At 47.0% G+C, this 23,228-nt stretch overlaps 1 protein-coding gene across 3 annotated transcripts in view; it reads left to right on the forward strand.

The window, feature by feature from the left end:
* Positions 1-23,228, forward strand: part of KCNQ2 (potassium voltage-gated channel subfamily Q member 2) — a 96,350-nt gene that overhangs the window by 40,556 nt on the left and 32,566 nt on the right. For all 3 annotated transcript variants that reach the window (XM_066588168.1, XM_066588169.1, XM_066588170.1), the window contains exons 6-10: positions 1,818-1,928; positions 4,949-5,044; positions 6,617-6,711; positions 8,383-8,406; positions 11,243-11,311. In XM_066588168.1, coding sequence (XP_066444265.1) covers positions 1,818-1,928; positions 4,949-5,044; positions 6,617-6,711; positions 8,383-8,406; positions 11,243-11,311 — 395 coding nt within the window. The remainder of the gene's footprint in view (positions 1-1,817; positions 1,929-4,948; positions 5,045-6,616; positions 6,712-8,382; positions 8,407-11,242; positions 11,312-23,228) is intronic.

Below are 23,228 nucleotides of genomic sequence, written 5' to 3' on the forward strand. Positions count from 1 at the left end.
ACATAGAGGCCAGTATTATATAAGTTATATTCTTGTACATAGGAGGCCGTATTATAGCAATTATATTCTTGTACATTGGCGGAAGTATGATAGTAGGTATATTCTTGTACATAGGAGCAGTATTATAGTAGTTATATTCCTGTACATAAGGAGCAGTGTTATAGTAGTTGTATTCTTGTACATAGAGAACAGTATTATAGTACTTATATTCTTGTACATAAGGGGGCAGTATTATGGTATTTATACTCTTGTACATAGGGGGCAGTATTATAGTAGTTAAATTCTTGTACACAGGGGGCAGTTTTATAGTAGTTTTATTTTTGTACATAATGGGGCAGTATTATAGTAGTTATATTCTTGTACATAGGAGGCAGTATTATAGTAGTCATATTCTTGTACATAGGAGGCAGTATTATAGTAGTTGTATTCTTGTACAGAGGGGGAGGTATTATAGTAGGTATATTCTTGTACATAGGGGGCAGTATTATAGTATTTATATACTTGTACATAGGGAACAGTATTATAGTAGTTATATTCTTGTGCATAGGGAGCAGTATTATAGTAGTTATATTCTTGTACATAGAGGGCAGTATTATAGTAGTTATATTCTTGTTCATAGGAGGCAGTATTATAGTAGTTATATTCTTGTATATAGGGGCAGTATTATAGTAGTTATATTCTTGTACATAGGGGGCAGTATTTTAGTAGTTATATTCTTGTACATAGGGAACAGTATTATAGTAGTTATATTCTTGTACATAGAGGCCAGCATTGTATAAGCTTTATTCTTGTACATAGGAGGCAGTATTATAGTAGTTATATTCTTGTACATAGGAGGCAGAATTATAGTAGTTGTATTCTTGTACATAGGGGGCGTATTATATTAGGCATATTCTTGTACATAGGGGGAAGTATTATCTTAGGTGTATTCTTGTACATAGGGGGCAGTATTATAGTAGTTATATTCTTGTACATAGGGGGCAGTATTATAGTAGTTATATTCTTGTTCATAGCGGCAGTATTATAGTAGTTATATTCTTGTACATAGAGGCAGTATTATAGTAGTTATATTCTTGTACATAGGGGGCGGTATTATAGTAGTTATATTCCTGTACGTAAGGAGCAGTATTATAGTAGTTATATTGTTGTACATAGGAGCAGTATTATAATAGTTGTATTCTTGTACATAGAGGGCAATATTATAGTAGTTCTATTCTTGTAGCTAAGGGGTCAGTATTTTAGTAGTTATACTCTTGTAGATAGGGGGCCGTATTATAGTAGTTACATTCTTGTACATAGGGGGCAGTATTATAGTAGTTTTATTTTTGTACATAATGTGGCAGTATTATCGTAGTTATATTCTTGTACATAGGGGGCAGTATTATAGTAGTTATATTCTTGTAGATAGGGGGCAGTATTATAGTAGATATATTCTTGTACATAGGCATTAGTTTTGTTAAGCCTATTTTCTTATGCATAGGGATCATGTCTTAGAGCTACTTACAGGTACTATTACTAGAGTAATGGACTTTTCTATGCTCCTGATAATACTACTGTAAGTTTCACTTTGTTGCTAATGAATGACTGGGGTTGCAGTTTTGATAGATTTCTTACACTTTTTGCTCATGTAGGTAATTTTTAGACTTTTATCAGCATAGTCTTTATGTACAGAGTACCAGATTTTGTCATATTTACTCTTTTTCTGCATAAATCTGCATATTAATCTGAATACATGAAATTATTGTGTATCAGCTATAGTTATCATCCAGTTAGTTATTCTGTAAGGTATTATATGGGGTCTGCTTGTCTTTCCTCAGATCACTCTGACTACCATCGGTTATGGAGATAAGTATCCTCAGACCTGGAATGGTCGTCTTCTTGCTGCTACCTTCACCCTCATTGGAGTCTCTTTCTTCGCTCTTCCAGCTGTGAGTCCGTGCTTCTGTAATGGGGTTGTCTGGTTTGGAAAACCTATTTTTATATTCCTTATTGGGTCATTTGGAGTCAATAGGGCAGCTTTCAGATTTGGAATCTCTATTAACCCCCCAGCAGTTTAGAAGGATCTCTTTTCATTCTGCCAGAAAAGGACATTAGAGTTTTGGACAAACAGAGCTGCTTCCACTGTGAATGGCTTCAGGTCCGGTTCTATTTCACAAAACATCCGCGATAGCCATTCTCTGATTATCTCCATTCTTTCAAACCGTAAGGAAAAATGATTTTAAAATATGGCATATACTGAAAAATAAAAATGTCCTGGCCCTGGAGTATGGCGGCACACAAAAAATATGTCTTAAAAGGCAAATTATAAGGGTTTATATCATGTAAAAGTGGTAAAACAGAAAAAAACCTCTATAAGGGCGCCCACCCACTGGCGTTTTTTTTCCCTGCGAAATTCGCAGCATTTTTTTCTCTGCAGGGGTCTATGGGACTTGTAATGTTAAAATCGCGATCGCGAAAAATTGCAATTTCGCGGTAAATTGCGATTTTGCGCGATCGCGATTTTAACATTACAAGTCCCATAGACCCCTGCAGAGAAAAAAATGCTGCGAATTTCGCAGGGAAAAAAAACGCCAGTGGGTGGGCGCCCTAAAGTTGGTGTTGTCATAATGGTAATGACTCGTAGAATAAAGTTAGCCTAATACTTATACCACATTGTGATCACCATTAAAGTAAGTCACAGAAAACCATGGTGAAAAAGCTTTTCTCCATCGTCCCCACCAAAAAATAAGTTTATAAAAGTTATTCAATCCAATGACTTACTGGTTCGTTATGTCACTAAGGAGTTAAAAATACACTTAAGGCACCTGAGTTCTGCCTCATATATGTTTACATGTGACATAAATTTAAAATCTACAATAAAAAAGTGAATTTGGGAGATTTTTTCCAGTTTTAGCAAGACTGTTGGGGGTTAATTAAGCGTCAAGAAACTCTAAAGAGCGCCTCCCTCTGGACTACATAACATGGCCATACATCAAACCCATTGCCCATTGAATGCATACCATGTAATACTCCATTTCCCCTATGGTGGCACTGTAGGGAAATTGAGCACTTAAGGAAGCCAACCACATAAAATAATGATCGGCTGATTGTTTGATTACACCAGCAACAGGAAAATGACACCGGCCATTCAGGGCCTGTGCAAACTGACAAATGATTGTCCAAATTTGGCCGATCATGCACTTAGGTTTTTTTGTCTTGTATGGCCGAACCACATGGATCATATATTTGACGGTCAGGCATCACATAACATTTTCAGATGGTGGTTGACCGAAATGGCTAAAATCAGTCATTTTAGACACCCTTTATCTTATGTGTATGGGCATTTTTTAGTGGGGGGAGAGGGGTTATGGAGGGGTTCTTCACTGAATGATCACTGCATTGAGAACAGTTGGTGTGTTGCATCTTGTGATCAGTAATGTGGCACCCCATTATGGGCATGTCACGATCCTCTCTCAGATAATGTGCTGACCTCTCCTTTTGCGCAGCAGAAGGCAACATTTGGTAGCCGTGGGTAAAGGTGGTGACTTGAGTGACTTTGACTGCAGGCAGATTGTTGGTGCCCGCAGGTGTGGTGCCAGTACTTCTGAAACAGTTGCACTTGTTGGCAGTTCCTGAACCGCGGTATCAGCAGTGTACCAAGACTGGTTGAACCATGGACATCCGACAGAAGATCACACAGCGGTCGGCCACGTGTGGTTGATTCTAGAGGCGAGCGTCGGGTGGCACGTCTGGTATGTCAGTAACGATGTGCCATAGTTGACAACTGACTCAGCAGTACAACAGGATGAAGGGTAGACATATTTCCTTGATGACCTTGCGGTGTACCTTGCATCGACTGGGGTTCAATAGCTGAAAACCGACAAGGGTGCCCCTTATGACCTCACATCATCTCTGACAACACCTTGCATGGGCTCAGGCAAGATGTCAAATGACCTTGGTGGAAGGTCATCTATAGTGACAAGTCCCAGTTCCTGCTGACCTATATACGGTAGATGGCTGGCTCCGCTTCTGGCGTTAACAACCTGAAGCTGTATCCCATGGGTAAGCCCTTAGGGTTCAACAAGCCGGTGATGGTGGTGTCATGGTCTGGTGAGCGTGGCCTTAGGTGGTTGGTTATCATAGCACAATCCTTGAATGGTGAACACTACAGGGACCTGTTAGCTGACCATCTGCACCCATATCTTCAGGAAGTCTTCCCCGACCACAGTGCCATCTTTTAACAGGCCATGCTCCTTGTCCTCGAGCTCAGATCACTAGGGAGTGGTTGGAAGAACATGACAATGAATTCTCCACACTGCCTTGGCCCCCAGACTCACCGGACTGTAACCCCACTGAACATGTTTGGGGCATGCTGGAAAGGGCTGTGAGATCTGCTCCCGCTTATCCGCAAAATGTGCACCACCTGACAGTGCTGCTGCAACGGGCAGGGGACGAGTTGAGTAGGGAGGATGTTCACTACCTGATGGAACCTGTTCCCCGACGTCTGAAAGACGAGATTGTCTTAAATGGTGGACCATCCTATTATTGAGTAGGTGTTCGTTCAGTGAAGACTCCAGCTCAGTACAAGGTAGGGCTTAAAGGTACTCTACATAAATACACAATTATGGGTATACAACTCTGCCCATGCCAATGGTTAAAGGGATGTAGTTAATTACATAGGAATCATAATGCTTTGCCTTTAGCACCACCCGCCTGGCACTGATCCGTCCTTTTCTGCTAACATCTGGCTCAGTGCTCTTCCTGAAACCCCATGACAGATCCTGATGCTACTTGCAGATTTCATAGAGCGCCACCGGTTACAGAGCACTATCGCTGTCGCCCACACACTTTTAGAAATAGTGTCAGTCCTGCCCCCATGTTGTATGTTAATTTTCGGTGTAATTCCCCTTTAAGGCTGTATAGCAGCCGCCAGACACGGGTGTGTATTAATGTAATCTCATGTCTCCAGGGGATCCTCGGATCTGGATTTGCCTTGAAAGTCCAAGAACAGCACAGACAGAAGCATTTTGAGAAGCGGCGAAATCCTGCGGCCGGACTGATTCAGGTAACGGATGATTGTCCTCTCTCCCTCAGTCCCACCGCTGGGACTTGTCTTAGATGCTGCGTGGGAGGTGTCATCCCCAAAACATAAATCTGCCCATTGTTGTCAGAGTACAGACGTCACGGGGAGCTGCAGCCGCTCCGGCGCTGGAACAGATGGCTCCAAGGGAGGTTTTAGGGAAAGGTGAGGAACAGCAGAATGAAAGTCTTCATGTAAATCCCTCCTTGGTGATGTAAAGCGCAGCAGCCAAGACGGAGTGATAATTGGACAAGCTGCTCATCTAGAACAACAAATACCAGCAGAGCATGAAGTGCAAGAAAACGGGCGCCGCTTATCTTGGAGGAAATAAAAAAAAATCTCTTATCAGTTTTTTTTTCCCCGTCCTGGTTTTTCGTACACTGATACATTGTAACGAACAACAAGATCACTTAAATCTTTTCACAGCAAGCATTGTTTTTTAATGCAAGACCTCGCGATGCTGCTGCCAGCCCCGTTGAGGACACTGGGCTTCGCCATGCCACAGCACGCAAGGAGGTAGCCAAAATGACACTAAAAATTCACCATGCGTTTAAAGCTGCACCAATCGGGGGCGCACTTTTTGTTGTAAACTAAGTGAACTAAAAGGTGGTCTTAACATTCAACAGATTTATCACTCAGTAAAGCCACTGCAATGAATCCGGCGCATTTTAAGACTCTCGTGTACGTTTGTATTGTCTATTAGTGCTCATTCATATGGGCGATAATACTCTCTGTATTTTTTAGGGTGGCTTCACATGGGCGTACACGCTAAAACGCATGCAATAGCGTGACCTTCGCAGCGCAAAATGTCATGCCATGCGTATGTTTTAGCGCATTTTACTGCACTTTCTGTGCTGCCGAGGACCGTTTACATTGGAGCTGGACACACCTGCGCCGTGATTGAAAAAGCTGCGCAGGCTAATTAGTAGAATAGACTTTAAATCCTCATAAGGACAAAAAAAAAGTGACGTGGAATCCGTATCAGGAAAGTCGCCCACCGATTTCCCTTATTGAAAAAGACCCAATCTGCGTGCGCCAGCATGCCAAATCCACAAGAGATCTTGCTGTGGATTGAATGCAGAATTTGCGCTGATTCTTTGGAAAATCCACATCCAAAAGTGTCTGATACATTTCAATAGAAATCTGCGCTTGCTGTCAGTGAGCGGAAATGTTACAATGTAGGCCAGAGCTACCAATCCGGAATTCGGACCAGAAGAAACATTGAATTGCCTAGACTGATACATTGTAACAGACCTATCAGCTGGAAAGCAGGGGGGAAATATAATTCCCACTTTTACCCTTGCACATGGCAAATCAAGTGGAACTTTATAGCGCCAACGGGCATTAGCGGGTATTAGCCTAATTATGGCATATGGCTGTTCCATTAATGTGTAAGTGGTGGGGATCCAACCACCCAAGAACAAGTGAGAATGCTCTGCTGTTTATGGCTCACTAAAGAGCCGCCACCTAACCCCTTATCAAATGGGGTCCGGCTGTATACCTGCCCCCCAAAGTGACATGTCTGACAGGAGGGACTGACGACCTTTCTTTTTTTAGGCATCCTGGAGATTCTATGCCACGAACTTGTCTCGCATGGACCTGCACTCTACGTGGCATTACTATGAACGTACCGTATCCGTGCCAATGTACAGGTAGAGGATCTAGCTGTGTATCACATGATACCCCCACCAGGCTCATGCTCCTCCCCTTATAGGTTCCGTTATCTCATCGCTTATGAATTTTGAGTTTGTTTTTCCTTTAGATTTCACATTTTTGTATTTTGTTATTGATTATTAATTTTTATTCTTCTCTTTTGTGTAATTTTTTATGTTTCTTTTTTGTTTTGTTTTCTCATTCGACCCCCCTTCACCCCTCCCATGATCAGTAGATTTATGTTGTGTCATATGAACATATGAAGACGACCTATTCATCAGAGGATACTAGGTAACTCTTCGCAATGTTCCGGGGTTATGGGTGTGGAATGACTTTGGGATGAAACTTCAAAGAAGGGATTAATGTGTCAAGGAATTCGGAAATTCCTTGGGGTAGGTGTGTAGGGCTACTAGCATGGAGGTCCATGAGCGCTATAGGGTTACCAGATCAGATTTCTATTATAGTTACCATAGACCTATTGGCCGGAATATTGGGGGTTTCTTTGGTTACCTTAGAGGGGTTTTCTGGGACTAAGGAATGAACCTTAGGAATAGCGAATGGCTCAAAATATAGAAGTAAGCCATAGTCACCTATAGAAATGGCCCCCGCCCAACTTATCACCACTTTGAACCCTAAAGACGTTATGTCAGTCGTGTGCCATTCATTGTGCACTTAGCCAATCACAGGCTTCGGTGGTCATGTGCTGTTTATGGCAGTATCACCTTTAAAGCCTGTGATTGGCTAAGAGGTCATGTGCAGAATCAATGGCATCCAAAATTATAGCGGTGGGGACCAGGGCTCATGTGCTGGATAGGGGACTATTTAAAGGGAGTCTGCCATCTACATTTAGCCCTATATGATAAGCTTATCGGCTGAAAGTAGGTGATCTGCTGAGTCCAGGGATGTGAGTGGTATACTTACCTTTCCTGTCGTTCCCCCAGTGTCAATGTTAGAAGTTGCCGCCTGCAGTGCATTGAGCAGGACGCTAAGTAGACCACCCATTCTAATTGTATAATGGGTGGACTATTTAGCAGCACTGGGGGAAGTAAGTTACAACGGGGGAGGTAAGTTACATCCCTGGACTCAGCAGGTCATGTACTTTCAGCCCATAAGTTTAGCTCGTAGGGTTAAAAGTAAGTGATGGAGTCTCTTTAAGCCATACTCACCTCCTTAAGTAGGTCTCCTCCGTCCAGTGCAGAAAACAAGGTCCCCACCACTCCGATCCTGGAAGAATCTGTGGCGATCTTGTTTCAGAGGTGACTTTGCCATGGATGGCAGATGATTGCCCAAGTCTATGATTGGCTGAGTGGTCATGTACACAATGAACGGTACGTTGCCGCCACAAATTCTTCCAGCCTCAGAGCAGTGGGGACCAAGGCTGAACGGGGACCCATTTAGGGAGGTAAGTATGGCTTATTTCTTTATTTTACACCATTCTCATTTTTTTAGTCCCGGAAAATCCCTTTAACTATAGTATATGTTATTATATAATGCGGATACACGTAAAATATAAATGCAGCGCCACCTACCTGCTGATAGTCACTACTATAATAAAGTGTCATGTCATTGAGCTAACTCCACATATACCCCCCTCGGATCCATATTCATCCACAAAATTCATTTCTTGATCTTTTTTGCTTTTCTTCCCCCCTTTGCTGTTTGACGAGCAGCTCCCAAACATATGGCGCGTCCAGGTATGGCAAAGATATATGTGGAACGTACTGTCTTCCACCGTCTCCCTGGCATTGTGCTGTTGGTTTGCCATCATAGCTGTGGTTTGTGTATCCTCAGTGACTGTGAGATCTCTGTGACCATTTTGTGGTGTGTGTATATTACAAAGATGCATTATTTTTGGTGATTCACACGCAGCATGTCTGGGATTAAGGGACTATCTTCGGCTACATTTTTGAAAATTACTAAGATCCTTTGTATCTACCATAAAGGTGGCCAGATTGGGCTACATGAGGGCATGTCATAATTATCCTGACCTGATGTGTTGGTTCAGGCTACAACATGGCTGAATCGGTAATACCGTTAAAGGCGGCCATCTTGTGGACTGAACTGATATTTATGGCGTCACCTAGGCCATGATATTGAAGCTGCATGCTACATCTCAATTAGGGAAAGCTCACCTCTATAGCTTGAACCTGGTGTTCCTCTCTCTTCCCATAAATCTTTTGTTGTGTTGTGTCCACATCGGTCATGAGATATCTTGTGATTGTGCAGTAATTTCCCTCATTTGTTACTCCGTGTTTGTGGCATGACGGTTGTCTCTCTTGAACGATACCCCTTTAAGTGACAGAAATGTCACACCATAGCATTTCAGTTGAATGCCATCTTCTTGGGGAGGTCAATGGGTGTTTATGTCGGATAGCCGAAGGATCTTTGGAGAACCTTCACTGACAACTCAATATGATAGGTCAAAAATGTTGACACTGCATGTCAACTAAAATGTATCCATAGCAAAGTCAACACCCAACGATACGGCTACATAAAGGATTAGTAGTTAGATGATGGTAGTAGACGGACGATGTACACGCCCATAGATTGGCGTTGAGTTGAATACATCCAGGATGGAACAACTGCCAATGTTTGCCCTTGTTGTCTTGTGTGACCTGATATTGCCCTCAGCCCAACTTTAGGAGTCAACTGTGATAGACCCACAGGAGAAAGTTTGCTTACAATCTTCTAGAGGTTGGTAAACTTTTTTGACATCTTCAATATTCAACACTGGTAAAAAAAAACAACACACATCTTGGTGGACCACATTTTGTAATGTTCTTCCATCTCATAATCTCTAGTTACATATAGTACTTTACTCTGGGGCTTCTCCAGTTGGTGACCCCTTTTGGGAACTGTTGTGTGATATCTCAGCCCATAGAGTACCAGTCGGTTCCAAACATTGAAGATGGACCAGCTACCAAAAACGGATCTTAGAAGCCGATAATCATAACTTAGAAGCCTTGTTCCCTAGACTCATAGAGGTTGTTCCACATTCAGTGGTGGGGGTCCAGCGGTGGGACCTCCAGCGATCAGAAGTGATCACCAGTTAGTGACCTGTTATGGGATTTGTTGCATGATATTTTAGCCAATAGAGTACCAGTCAGTTGCATACATCAAAGATGGAGCAGCAGTCAAAGGCTGGTACTAGAAGCAAATGGTCATAACTTAGAAGCCCCGTTCTTTAGACTTAGAGATGTTCTAACAATTGATGTTGGGGGTCCCCGCGATCAGACATGTGTGTAGGTGATAAATGTTGACTGTGGGAAAGCTCCTTTAAGAAATTTGATATGGGATCCTTCAAGTGAATCTTTTCGACGTGTTCAATATTCAATACAGATGAAGCCTCACATCTTGGTTTATGATGTTCACCCATCATGTGCATTACATGAAATCCCAGCTGGTGACCCATAGACATATTCTGGCTCTAGCCTCATTACCTCTATTGACATTCCTTTGTCCAGTTACATACAGTATAATATTTTCAAAACTTTTACCCCATCATAATGGAAGTTCTGATCTTCCTCATCACACACTAGTTGTCATGGCTTGGGCACCTTTGTTTAGCATTTTTTTTAGTACATGGATTTATTTTGGGATATAAGATGTTTTCTTTAAAAATTTTCAGCTGTTTTTACAGTATGTTCGAATATCTTGTATGCTGGAGGACCAAGATTCTACTAAAACCCATCAGTCTGGCACACTGACGGACTGCTCTCCAGCACTGAATGTAATGAGGGCTGGAAGAGATGTGAAACTAGCACTTTATTGCTGGGGGAGGAGCAGACGATCACACTTTATGTTACAGCTGAGGAAGGAGGTGGTGAATGAACACTTTATTGTTGGGGGAGAAGTTGCTCTCACTGCAGTGTCTCAATCATACACAGCATAGCAGAGTAACAGGGAAAGCCCTCCATACTGTAAATCAGCTCTGCTCTGTCTATTTTATGATTGACACATCGCACTGTCAGCCTTCCCTCCTAGCCATAGACAGCTGACAATGTAATATCTACAGGCTAAACTTCTCCCCCAATAATAAAGTAATCATTCATTTCCTCCTTCCTTGGCCGTAATATGAAGTCTTATCCTCTCCTCCTTCCCCTAGCAATAAAATACATCTTCTTTAGCCCCCTCCTGTCATTGCATTGCTGAACAATCCATATGTCGGCCTGACTGATGGACTTTGGAAGAAGCTTTGTCCTCTTTGCAGGATGTCAGAACATACTGTAAGCAGAGCAAGGAAACGGTTGACTATTTTTAATGAAAACCAATTAGAGTAATGTTTTATCTTAAAAAATATATTGACTAATAAAAAAAAACTCCAAACAGAGGTGTCCGTATACTTAAAAATTAATGACTTTGATTCATTTGAATCTTTGAAAACCCATCCTATGCCAGCAACATGTTCCATAAAGGGGCTACTAAAAGCAAAAACAACGAAAAAATTAATGGCGGTTAATGGAGAAAAAAACGTCATTAATATCGCATTTTGGGTATGATGATATCTTGTCTTCTGTATCCTTTTCTTAGACTGATCCCACCACTGAATCAACTGGACCTTCTACGGAACCTGAAGAGCAAATCAGGACTCGCATTCAGGTCAGATGTGCCGGTGGGGGGAGTTTTTGTAGGGTTGGCCAATTAAAGTAATTGTTCTTCATGCAGTATAATACACCTGATATACTGAGGAGGGTCTAAGCTGTGCTGCACCTTAATCACAACCAGTGACCTCCATCTTTTTCCCAGTTGTGCCCATTCTTGGCTATTTGTGCCGCCATGTTTGTGTATCTATGTTAGCTAAAAATACTAGAGCTACGGGATGGGCCATAATCTCGCCGCATAGTAATATTGTATAGTGTAGGTTGCAGACATTAAAGCCTTCCATTACCATCTTCTTGTGCTATGTGTTACCACAGTCCAGCTCCGCCACTCTATGACATTGCAGGTGGGGCAACTCAAGTCAATGGATATGGTGATGGGCTACACATCATGCTAAAATTGTCTCCATAGGATAGGTGATAAATGCCTGAGTGCTGGGATCCGGACCCACCATCTGAGTCCCCCATTCCTTCTTACTGTATAATCTGCTTGCCGATCCATTTTGTCTACACTATCCTACCAAAAGTAATTGGACACCTGAGCAAGAATGAAAAGTAGTTATTATTTCTATTTGTTTAGACTTATTGGGGCTCCTTTGGCCCTAATGACGTTAAATAATCTCCGTGGCATACTTTCTACCATCGGATACACTTCAGCTGATATTTCCCTCCATTCATCCTACAAACTACTGGTGGTTTCTCTAGCAAAAGTTGGACACTGCTCATATTTCCTGGCCTCAAAGATGTTCAGTAGGTTGCAGGTTAGGACTCTCTACCGCCAGTCCTATCGTGGAACATCCATATCCTAAGACCAATGTAAAACAGCATATGATTTGTGACGAGGAGCGTTGTCATGTCGGAAGTATGGCCGACCATTCCCAGAGTATTGCCCCATTATTGGCAGCACATTATTGTCTAGAAAGTCAGGGTACTAATCTTTAAACAGGTTGCAAACTATTGATGGCTTATCCACAGGATAAGTCATCACTAGTAGATTGGCTGGGGTCTGTTGCTCAGGACCCCTGTTAACTGGGTCGGTGTGCTCATACACTGAACTGAATTCTGCTGGAAGCGGACAACTCCGTTCTCACTACAGTAGTCAGACTTGGAATTGCTGGCCCAGTTCTCATTCACTTCAATGGGAATTAGGCCTGTAATACTAAGCCTGGCCACTTCAGTGGGAACGGAGCTGTCTGCTTCCTGCAGAATTCAGCTAGGTGAATGAGCACACCGAACGAGCAAACAGCCGATCAGAAAGAGTCTCTGGCGAAAAAAAAGGCACGCCAATCTGCTACCTGAGGATACGCGGTCAATAGTTTACAACTGAACAACCCTCTTAAAGGGGGTTTCCAGTTAAAAGCATTGAACCCCTATCCACAGTATAGGGGATGTCTCATCACTGGGGGTCCAATTTTCTCCAATCCCAAGACCGACGCATCTGAATTCCCTCTGTGAATGCACATGCTCGACCACCACTCCATTCACTCCTATGGGAGAGGTCAATGCTCTCTGCAATCTCCCTGTAACCTAAAGAAGTGAAAGGGGGCGGCTGAGCGTATGTGCCACCACTCCATGCTGGTCCTGGGATCCTTGGGGGTCCCATAATCACACATCAGCGATCAAACCAATGTGTTTAGTGGTAAAACCCCGTTAATCATGTCACAACGGTCCAGTTGCCCTTGAAAACATAAAAAGTTATCCAGAAGAACCTAAAAATCGAAAAAAAACACAAAAAATCCTTGTTTTCCAGCAAGGTAACAGACTGAAGAATAGACCTCAGGTGCTTCCCAGATACTTCCTGGAATGTAGAGGACCAGCCCACATCTAGGCGTTTTATGTAATACATGAAAAAAGGAATATAAGGGTTCACATACTTTTTTTTTTAACTTGTATCGAAGTTCCCAATTCAGTGCAAGGAGCTGTCGGACCGCAACATAGTCGCCAGTACGAATCCGGTCTTACGCATTGAAAGCCGCGCCGCGAATCACAATGTAACGAAAAATGCAAAAATAAAAAAAAGAAGTCTGAATATTGAACCATCCTGAAATCTTCATCCCAGATTCACACTTGATGTTGCGTCCGGCTTCTTGATGTTGCGTCCTGGCTTCTTGATGTTGCGTCCTGGCTCCTTGATGTTGCGTCCGGCTTCTTGATGTTGCGCCCGGGCTCCTTGATGTTGCGTCCGGCTTCTTGATGTTGTGCCCGTGCTTCTTGATGTTGCGTCCGGCTTCTTAATGTTGCGCCCGGGCTCCTTGATGTTGCGTCCGGCTTCTTGATGTTGCGCCCGGGCTTCTTGATGTTGCGCCCGGCTTCTTGATGTTGCGTCCTGGCTTCTTGATGTTGCGTCCGGCTTCTTGATGTTGCGTCCGGCTTCTTGATGTTGCGTCCGGGCTTCTTGATGTTGCGTCCGGCTTCTTGATGTTGCGCCCGGCTTCTTGATGTTGCGTCCGGCTTCTTGATGTTGCGCCCGGGCTTATTGATGTTGCACCCGGCTTCTTGATGTTGCGCCCGGGCTCCTTGATGTTGCGTCCGGCTTCTTGATGTTGTGCCCGTGCTTCTTGATGTTGCGTCCGGCTTCTTGATGTTGCGCCCGAGCTTCTTGATGTTGCGCCCGAGCTTCTTGATGTTGCGCCCGGCTTCTTGATGTTGCGCCCGGGCTTCTTGATGTTGCGTCCGGGCTTCTTGATGTTGCGTCCGGCTTCTTGATGTTGCGCCCGGCTTCTTGATGTTGCGTCCGGGCTTCTTGAATTTATGCCTGTTCTTCTTGATGTTGCGTCCGGGCTTCTTGATGTTGCGTCCGGGCTTCTTGATGTTGCGCCCAGCTTCTTGATGTTGCGCCTGTGCTCCTTGATGTTACGCCCGGGCTCCTTGATGTTGCGCCGGGGCTCCTTGATGTTGCGCCGGGGCTCCTTGATGTTGCGCCCGGGCTACTTGATGTTGCGCCCGGGCTCCTTGATGTTGCGCCCGGGCTCCTTGATGTTGCGTCCGGCTTCTTGATGTTGCGCCTGGGCTCCTTGATGTTGCGTCCGGCTTCTTGATGTTGCGCCCGGCTTCTTGATGTTGCGCCCGGGCTCCTTGATGTTGCGTCCGGCTTCTTGATGTTGCGCCCGAGCTTCTTGATGTTGCGCCAGTGCTTCTTGATGTTGCGTCCGGGCTTCTTGATGTTGCGTCCGGGCTTCTTGATGTTGCGTCCGGCTTCTTGATGTTGCGCCCAAGCTTCTTGATGTTGCGCCCGGCTTCTTGATGTTGCGTCCGGGCTTCTTGATGTTGCGTCCGGGCTTCTTGATGTTGCGTCCGGGCTTCTTGATGTTGCGTCCGGGCTTCTTGATGTTGCGTCCGGGCTTCTTGATGTTGCGTCCGGCTTCTTGATGTTGCGCCCAAGCTTCTTGATGTTGCGCCCGGCTTCTTGATGTTGCGTCCGGGCTTCTTGATGTTGCGTCCGGGCTTCCTGATGTTGCGTCCGGCTTCTTGATGTTGCGCCCAAGCTTCTTGATGTTGCGCCCGGCTTCTTGATGTTGCGTCCGGGCTTCTTGATGTTGCGCCCGGGCTTCTTGATGTTGCGTCCGGCTTCTTGATGTTGCGCCCAAGCTTCTTGATGTTGCGCCCGGCTTCTTGATGTTGCGCCCGGGCTTCTTGAATTTATGCCTGTGCTTCTTGATGTTGCGTCCGGGCTTCTTGATGTTGCGTCCGGGCTTCTTGATGTTGCGCCCAGCTTCTTGATGTTGCGCCTGTGCTCCTTGATGTTGCGCCCGGGCTCCTTGATGTTGCGCCCGGGCTCCTTGATGTTGCGCCCGGGCTCCTTGATGTTGCGCCCGGGCTTCTTGATGTTGCGTCCGGGCTTCTTGATGTTGCGCCCGGCTTCTTGATGTTGCGTCCGGGCTTCTTGATGTTGCGCCCGGGCTTCTTGATGTTGCGTCCGGCTTCTTGATGTTGCGCCCAAGCTTCTTGATGTTGCGCCCGGCTTCTTGATGTTGCGCCCGGGCTTCTTGAATTTATGCCTGTGCTTCTTGATGTTGCGTCCGGGCTTCTTGATGTTGCGTCCGGGCTTCTTGATGTTGCGCCCAGCTTCTTGATGTTGCGCCTGTGCTCCTTGATGTTGCGCCCGGGCTCCTTGATGTTGCGCCCGGGCTTCTTGATGTTGCGTCCGGGCTTCTTGATGTTGCGTCCGGGCTTCTTGATGTTGCGTCCGGCTTCTTGATGTTGCGCCCAAGCTTCTTGATGTTGCGCCCGGGCTCCTTGATGTTGCGCCCGGGCTCCTTGATGTTGCGCCCGGGCTCCTTGATGTTGCGCCCGGGCTCCTTGATGTTGCGTCCGGCTTCTTGATGTTGCGCCTGGGCTCCTTGATGTTGCGTCCGGCTTCTTGATGTTGCGCCCGTGCTTCTTGATGTTGCGTCCGGCTTCTTGATGTTGCGCCCGGCTTCTTGATGTTGCGCCCGGGCTCCTTGATGTTGCGTCCGGCTTCTTGATGTTGTGCCCGAGCTTCTTGATGTTGCGCCAGTGCTTCTTGATGTTGCGCCCGGGCTCCTTGATGTTGCGTCCGGCTTCTTGATGTTGCGCCCGAGCTTCTTGATGTTGCGCCAGTGCTTCTTGATGTTGCGTCCGGGCTTCTTGATGTTGCGCCCGGGCTCCTTGATGTTGCGCCGGGGCTCCTTGATGTTGCGCCCGGGCTCCTTGATGTTGCGCCCGGGCTCCTTGATGTTGCGCCCGGGCTTCTTGATGTTGCGTCCGGGCTTCTTGATGTTGCTTCCGGGCTTCTTGATGTTGCGTCCGGCTTCTTGATGTTGCGCCCAAGCTTCTTGATGTTGCGCCCGGCTTCTTGATGTTGCGTCCGGGCTTTTTGATGTTGCGTCCGGGCTTCTTGATGTTGCGTCCGGCTTCTTGATGTTGCGCCCAAGCTTCTTGATGTTGCGCCCGGCTTCTTGATGTTGCGTCCTGGCTTCTTGATGTTGCGCCCGGGCTTCTTGATGTTGCGCCCAAGCTTCTTGATGTTGCGCCCGGCTTCTTGATGTTGCGTCCGGGCTTCTTGATGTTGCGTCCGGCTTCTTGATGTTGCGCCCAAGCTTCTTGATGTTGCGCCCGGCTTCTTGATGTTGCGCCCGGGCTTCTTGAATTTATGCCTGTGCTTCTTGATGTTGCGTCCGGGCTTCTTGATGTTGCGTCCGGGCTTCTTGATGTTGCGTCCGGGCTTCTTGATGTTGCGCCTGTGTTCCTTGATGTTGCGCCCGGGCTCCTTGATGTTGCGCCGGGGCTCCTTGATGTTGCGCCCGGGCTCCTTGATGTTGCGCCCGGGCTCCTTGATGTTGCGCCCGGGCTTCTTGATGTTGCGTCCGGGCTTCTTGATGTTGCGTCCGGGCTTCTTGATGTTGCGTCCGGCTTCTTGATGTTGCGCCCAAGCTTCTTGATGTTGCGCCCGGGCTCCTTGATGTTGCGCCCGGGCTCCTTGATGTTGCGCCCGGGCTCCTTGATGTTGCGCCCGGGCTCCTTGATGTTGCGTCCGGCTTCTTGATGTTGCGCCTGGGCTCCTTGATGTTGCGTCCGGTTTCTTGATGTTGCGCCCGTGCTTCTTGATGTTGCGTCCGGCTTCTTGATGTTGCGCCCGGCTTCTTGATGTTGCGCCTGGGCTCCTTGATGTTGCGTCCGGCTTCTTGATGTTGCGCCCGGGCTCCTTGATGTTGCGCCGGGGCTCCTTGATGTTGCGCCGGGGCTCCTTGATGTTGCGCCCGGGCTCCTTGATGTTACGCCCGGGCTCCTTGATGTTGCGCCCGGGCTCCTTGATGTTGCGTCCGGGCTTCTTGATGTTGCGTCCGGGCTTCTTGATGTTGCGTCCGGCTTCTTGATGTTGCGCCCAAGCTTCTTGATGTTGCGCCCGGCTTCTTGATGTTGCGTCCGGGCTTTTTGATGTTGCGTCCGGGCTTCTTGATGTTGCGTCCGGCTTCTTGATGTTGCGCCCAAGCTTCTTGATGTTGCGCCCGGCTTCTTGATGTTGCGTCCGGGCTTCTTGATGTTGCGCCCGGGCTTCTTGATGTTGCGTCCGGCTTCTTGATGTTGCGCCCAAGCTTCTTGATATTGCGCCCGGCTTCTTGATGTTGCGTCCGGGCTTCTTGAATTTATGCCTGTGCTTCTTGATGTTGCGTCCGGGCTTCTTGATGTTGTGTCCGGGCTTCTTGATGTTGCGCCCAGCTTCTTGATGTTGCGCCTGTGCTCCTTGATGTTGCGCCCGGGCTCCTTGATGTTGCGCCGGGGCTCCTTGATGTTGCGCCGGGGCTCCTTGATGTTGCGCCCGGGCTCCTTGATGTTGCGCCCGGGCTCCTTGATGTTGCGCCCGGGCTACTTGATGTTGCGCCCGGGCTTCTTGATGTTGCGCCTGGGCTTCTTGATGTTGCGCCCGGCTTCTTGATCTTGCGCCCATGCTCCTTGATGTTGCGCCCGTGCTCCTTGATGTTGTGCCCGTGCTTCTTGATCTTGCGCCCGGGCTCCTTGATGTTGCGCCCGGCTCCGGAATTTTCGTGGATTATTTACTCGCTGAACTCTGTGGGTCAGCTGCAGCTTTTTTTTTTTTCGACGCACGGCCAAGTTAGTGTTCAGCTTCCGAGGCGATCAGTATGCGGTTTCCATGGCTACGGGCTAGTACAGTTACCATACCAACGCCTCTCTCTCCTCCTGTGACTCATCTCTTTCTCGCGTCCGATGCATGTGAAGCGAGGGGCGCAGCGACTCCCCGATAGCCAAGAAGAATGCAGTTATATGACCCCTCTCGCCCGCTGGATACAGATGGCGGGTCGGAACATTTCATATATCTGATCTCTTGATGTTTTGTTATTTCAGTCCTCCGCCCCCTCATCATGTATAGATATCGCTGGCTGTAAAATCCGTTTTTTTCATGCTTCCAACTACTGAACCATCCGATGGGCGCTTCCACTGGTCAACCAGTGTGGGACTCACCCCACTCCCCAAATGCTACCACCCCCTGCTGGGAGCTTGAGATGCTGCATGCAGCTGATGGACTGCGCCAGTACTGCACCTCCGGCTTCGGCGCAAACACAGTGCGGTCCATTCGTCTCTCCGTGTCCGATAACGTCCCGTCGATGCATTATAGCCAGGAGCGGGGCGCAGTCCTTCAGTTATGCACTCAGTGGCACCATATAATGAAGAGGAAAACCATTAAAAATGTCTTAATGGGTGAAATGAGAAAAACACACAATTGTACCGTTTTTTAAAAATTCTTTAGAGGAGGAGTTATTTTTACGCTGTTCTCGGTGCAGTAAATAGGACACCATCTCCAGGCGCTTGGCTGAAAACATTTGGTCTCACAACGCCAATTACGTGTTCTGCGTTTGACCCCCACCGTCGCCCCCGTTTGCAGTGATGTTGTGAATAATGAAACTGGACGCTACGGAGGGGAACCAGATTATCTACAGCTATGAGTCCGGGTTTAGTTTGGGCGCTGATGACGGCCGTGTTCATATCTGGAGACCTCGGGGTGAGCGCCTCAATCCAGCCTTTGCTGTGGAGCGGCACACTGCCCCCTGCTGGTGTGATGGTCTGGGGGGTCGTCATATATTACAGTCGGTCCCCCTAGTAGTGGTAGGAGGGACAATGACAGCTCAGCGATATGTAGAGCACATCCTGCAGCCACATGTGTTCCTCTCATGGCGGCTTCCAGCAGGATAATGCTCGGCCGCACACACAAGGGGGTCACAGTAGGGTACTAGGGTCTCCATGCCCGCCTGTATCACATCTTGTATCCAAGCTAGAGGCGGTACAACAGGGTACTAGAGCCTCCATGCCCGCCCGTATCACATCTTGTATCCAAGCTAGAGGCGGTACAACAGGGTACTAGAGACTCCATGCCCGTCCGTATCACATCTTGTATCCAAGCTAGATGCAGTACAACAGGATACTAGAGCCTCCATGCCCGCCTGTATCACATCTTGTATCCAAGCTAGAGGCGGTACAACAGGGTACTAGAGCCTCCATGCCCGCCCGTATCACATCTTGTATCCAAGCTAGAGGCGGTACAACAGGGTACTAGAGACTCCATGCCTGTCCGTATCACATCTTGTATCCAAGCTAGATGCAGTACAACAGGATACTAGAGCCTCCATGCCCGCCTGTATCACATCTTGTATCCAAGCTAGAGGCGGTACAACAGGGTACTAGAGCCTCCATGCCCGCCCGTATCACATCTTGTATCCAAGCTAGAGGCAGTACAGCAGGGTACTAGAGCCTCCATGCCTACCCGTATCACATCTTGTATCCAAGCTAGAGGCGGTACAACAGGGTACTAGAGCCTCCATGCCCCAGCATCACATCTTGTATCCAAGCTAGAGGTGATACAACAGGGTACTAGAGCCTCCATGCCTCCGTATCACATCTTGTATCCAAGCTAGAGGCGGTACAACAGGGTACTAGAGCCTCTATGCCCCAGCATCACATCATGTATCCAAGCTAGAGGTAGTACAACAGGGTACTAGAGCCTCCATGCCTGCCTGTATCACATCTTGTATCCAAGCTAGAGGCGGTACAACAGGGTACTAGAGCCTCCATGCCTGCCTGTATCACATCTTGTATCCAAGCTAGAGGTGATACAACAGGGTACTAGAGCCTCCATGCCTCCGTATCACATCTTGTATCCAAGCTAGAGGCGGTACAACAGGGTACTAGAGCCTCCATGCCCCAGCATCACATCTTGTATCCAAGCTAGAGGCGGTACAACAGGGTACTAGAGCCTCCATGCCCCAGCATCACATCATGTATCCAAGTTAGAGGTAGTACAACAGGGTACTAGAGCCTCCATGCCTGCCTGTATCACATCCTGTATCCAAGCTAGAGGTGGTACAACAGGGTACTAGAGCCTCCATGCCTCTGTATCACATCTTGTATCCAAGCTAGAGGAGGTACAACAGGGTACTAGAGCCTCCATGCCCACCCGTATCACATCTTGTATCCAAGCTAGAGGAGGTACAACAGGGTACTAGAGCCTCCATGCCCACCCGTATCACATCTTGTATCCAAGCTAGAGGTGGTACAACAGGGTACTAGAGCCTCCATGCCTCTGTATCACATTTTGTATCCAAGCTAGAGGCGGTACAACAGGGTACTAGAGCCTCCATGCCCCAGCATCACATCTTGTATCCAAGCTAGAGGCGGTACAACAGGGTACTAGAGCCTCCATGCCCCAGCATCACATCATGTATCCAAGTTAGAGGTAGTACAACAGGGTACTAGAGCCTCCATGCCTGCCTGTATCACATCCTGTATCCAAGCTAGAGGTGGTACAACAGGGTACTAGAGCCTCCATGCCTCTGTATCACATCTTGTATCCAAGCTAGAGGAGGTACAACAGGGTACTAGAGCCTCCATGCCCACCCGTATCACATCTTGTATCCAAGCTAGAGGAGGTACAACAGGGTACTAGAGCCTCCATGCCCACCCGTATCACATCTTGTATCCAAGCTAGAGGTGGTACAACAGGGTACTAGAGCCTCCATGCCTCTGTATCACATTTTGTATCCAAGCTAGAGGTGGTACAACAGGGTACTAGAGCCTCCCTACAAGGGGTCGGTTCTCTACAATAAATTCTCCTTTTGCTCTGATATGTAATCACTTATAACAGCGTTACAATCACACAGAGGAAGTGTCATCCATCTGACAACTTCTAGAGGAGGGATGTTACTGACAATTAGTATAATATATATACACACACACTGCTTTGAAGGGAGGGAGGTTACTGACAATGAGTGTATATATATATATACTCCTTCTAGGGGAGGGATTGTTGCTGACCGTGAGTGTGTATGTATATGTCTGTGGCCTCTTTGGTGGCCGTGTCTGGACGTCACAGATATAGCCCACTTCGCTGACGGGGTGTGGTGGTATAATAGACACAATGAGGGAGACTTATGAACGTGAGCAAAACAAGAACTGCCTTTCTAGCCCATAACAACCAATCACAGTGCGGCTCTCATTCTTCATAGTGCTGTGATAAATGGAAGTGGCAATATGATTGGTTGCTATGGGAAACAAGGACAATTTTTGATTTACTCCGTTTGCTGCTCCACTATACATCATAAATTACGTTATTAGGGATTGCTTGCATTTCCTGGCAGGAGAATCGCCCTGAGATCGCTGTTTGCTGAAAATTGTCTCCATCAGGATTTTGCTGACATTTTTTATATATACTGTATATTATGAAGCGATTCTGTTTGGGAATATTCTGATATGTAGAAGTGGAGAGTTAATGTTTACTGATCGCCAACATGGAGGAGGGAAGTATATAATGTTACACAAGAGAAGCTTCCAAACACTGACGGTGCTCTACAGACTAGGCCTGCCATGAACAGCGCCCTCTAGTCAGTCTGTAGTGTTAATACTTGCAACTAATTCCTTCTATACTATGTGGACTAAAGTGTTGGCCCCCACAGTAATCCTGTGCGGTCCGGTGATGTGTACCATTAGATATAAAGGAGAGGATCACAGAGGAGACCCCAGTACAGAAACCAACAGATGCCACCAGGTATAGAGCTGACAGCGGGGTCTGGCGGGGGATGTCACCAGGTGTAGAGCTGACAACGGGGTCTGGTGGGGGGGATGTCACCAGGTGTAGAGCTGACAACGGGGTCTGGTGGTGGGATATCACCAGGTGTGGAGCCGACAACAGGGTCTGGTGGGGGGGATGTCACCAGGTGTAGAGCTGACAACGGGGTCTCGTGGGGGGATGTCACCAGGTGTAGAGCTGACAACGGGATCTGGTGGTAGGATGTCACCAGGTGTGAAGCCGACAATAGGGTCTGGTGGGGGATGTCACCAGGTGTAGAGCTGACAATGGGGTCTGGTGGGGGATGTCACCAGGTGTAGAGCTGACAATGGGGTCTGGTGGGGGATGTCACCAGGTGTAGAGCTGACAACGGGGTCTGGTGGTGCAATGCCACCAGATGTACAGCTGACAACGGGGTCTGGTGGGGGATGTCACCAGGTGTATACATCAACCCCTTGAAAAATATGTGGGCCCCCTCCAAAATGTATGCTGCCTTCCCTCTGAAATGTATATTAGCTCTTTGAAAAAGTATGTGCACCCCAAAAAACTATGTACACGACCCTAAAATTATATATGCCCTATTGCCACCAAAAGGTATGCGAGTCCTCACTCCTGAAAATGACTGAGCCCCTCAAAATAGGCACGCCATGCCTGAAACAAGTGAGCCCTTATGAAAATTATGTATGCCCCCCCCCACAAAAAAGTACAAGTGAGAAGTATGTGCGCCCTATCTCTGAAAATCCTGTGCCCCTCCAAAAGTATATGTCTTACTTGCCAAAAAGTATGTGTGTCCTCCTCCCAAAAGTATGTGCACCCCCATGAAATTTCATCCTCTCCCCAAAAATCAAGTGTGCAGCCCGCTGTAAAATATAAAAGGATGCGCACCCCTAAAGAGTATAACGGTAAAAAACCTATAAAATTGTAGGGCCCCAGGCAGGAGGCGGTCCCTGTCTCCTGTCCCGGGGGGATTATCATCCCATAGAAGCTTCTGCATTTTCTGTTTTAAGGTATTGTGAAAGATAACAGAAAGCAGCGCAGAGTTCTGTAGGGGGGAGGGGGGGGGGGGGGGGTTCACACAATGGGCTTTATTGCTACTTTAGTTAATAAATAGTAATTAAGAATCTCCATGACAGCCGTGTTATTATGTTATTATTGTTATTAGTCGCACTGTAACAAGTTCTATGAGTTGTTACAACCACTATTGTTACTATGACTTCTGCATCGTTGGATTCTATTGGAAGGGTTCGTTTTAGTTAAATATCGGTTTTCTGTTAATTCTATGCAGTAGATTCTATCCATGGAGGAGGGTGCCGGCTTTATCTTTTATTTCGCCCTAACACTAGTCTTATTTGTATGTATCACATAGTCACTTCTCGGGTAG

This window comes from Eleutherodactylus coqui, chromosome 13 (genome assembly GCF_035609145.1).
Source record: "Eleutherodactylus coqui strain aEleCoq1 chromosome 13, aEleCoq1.hap1, whole genome shotgun sequence".
Taxonomy (NCBI): Eukaryota; Metazoa; Chordata; class Amphibia; order Anura; family Eleutherodactylidae; genus Eleutherodactylus; species Eleutherodactylus coqui.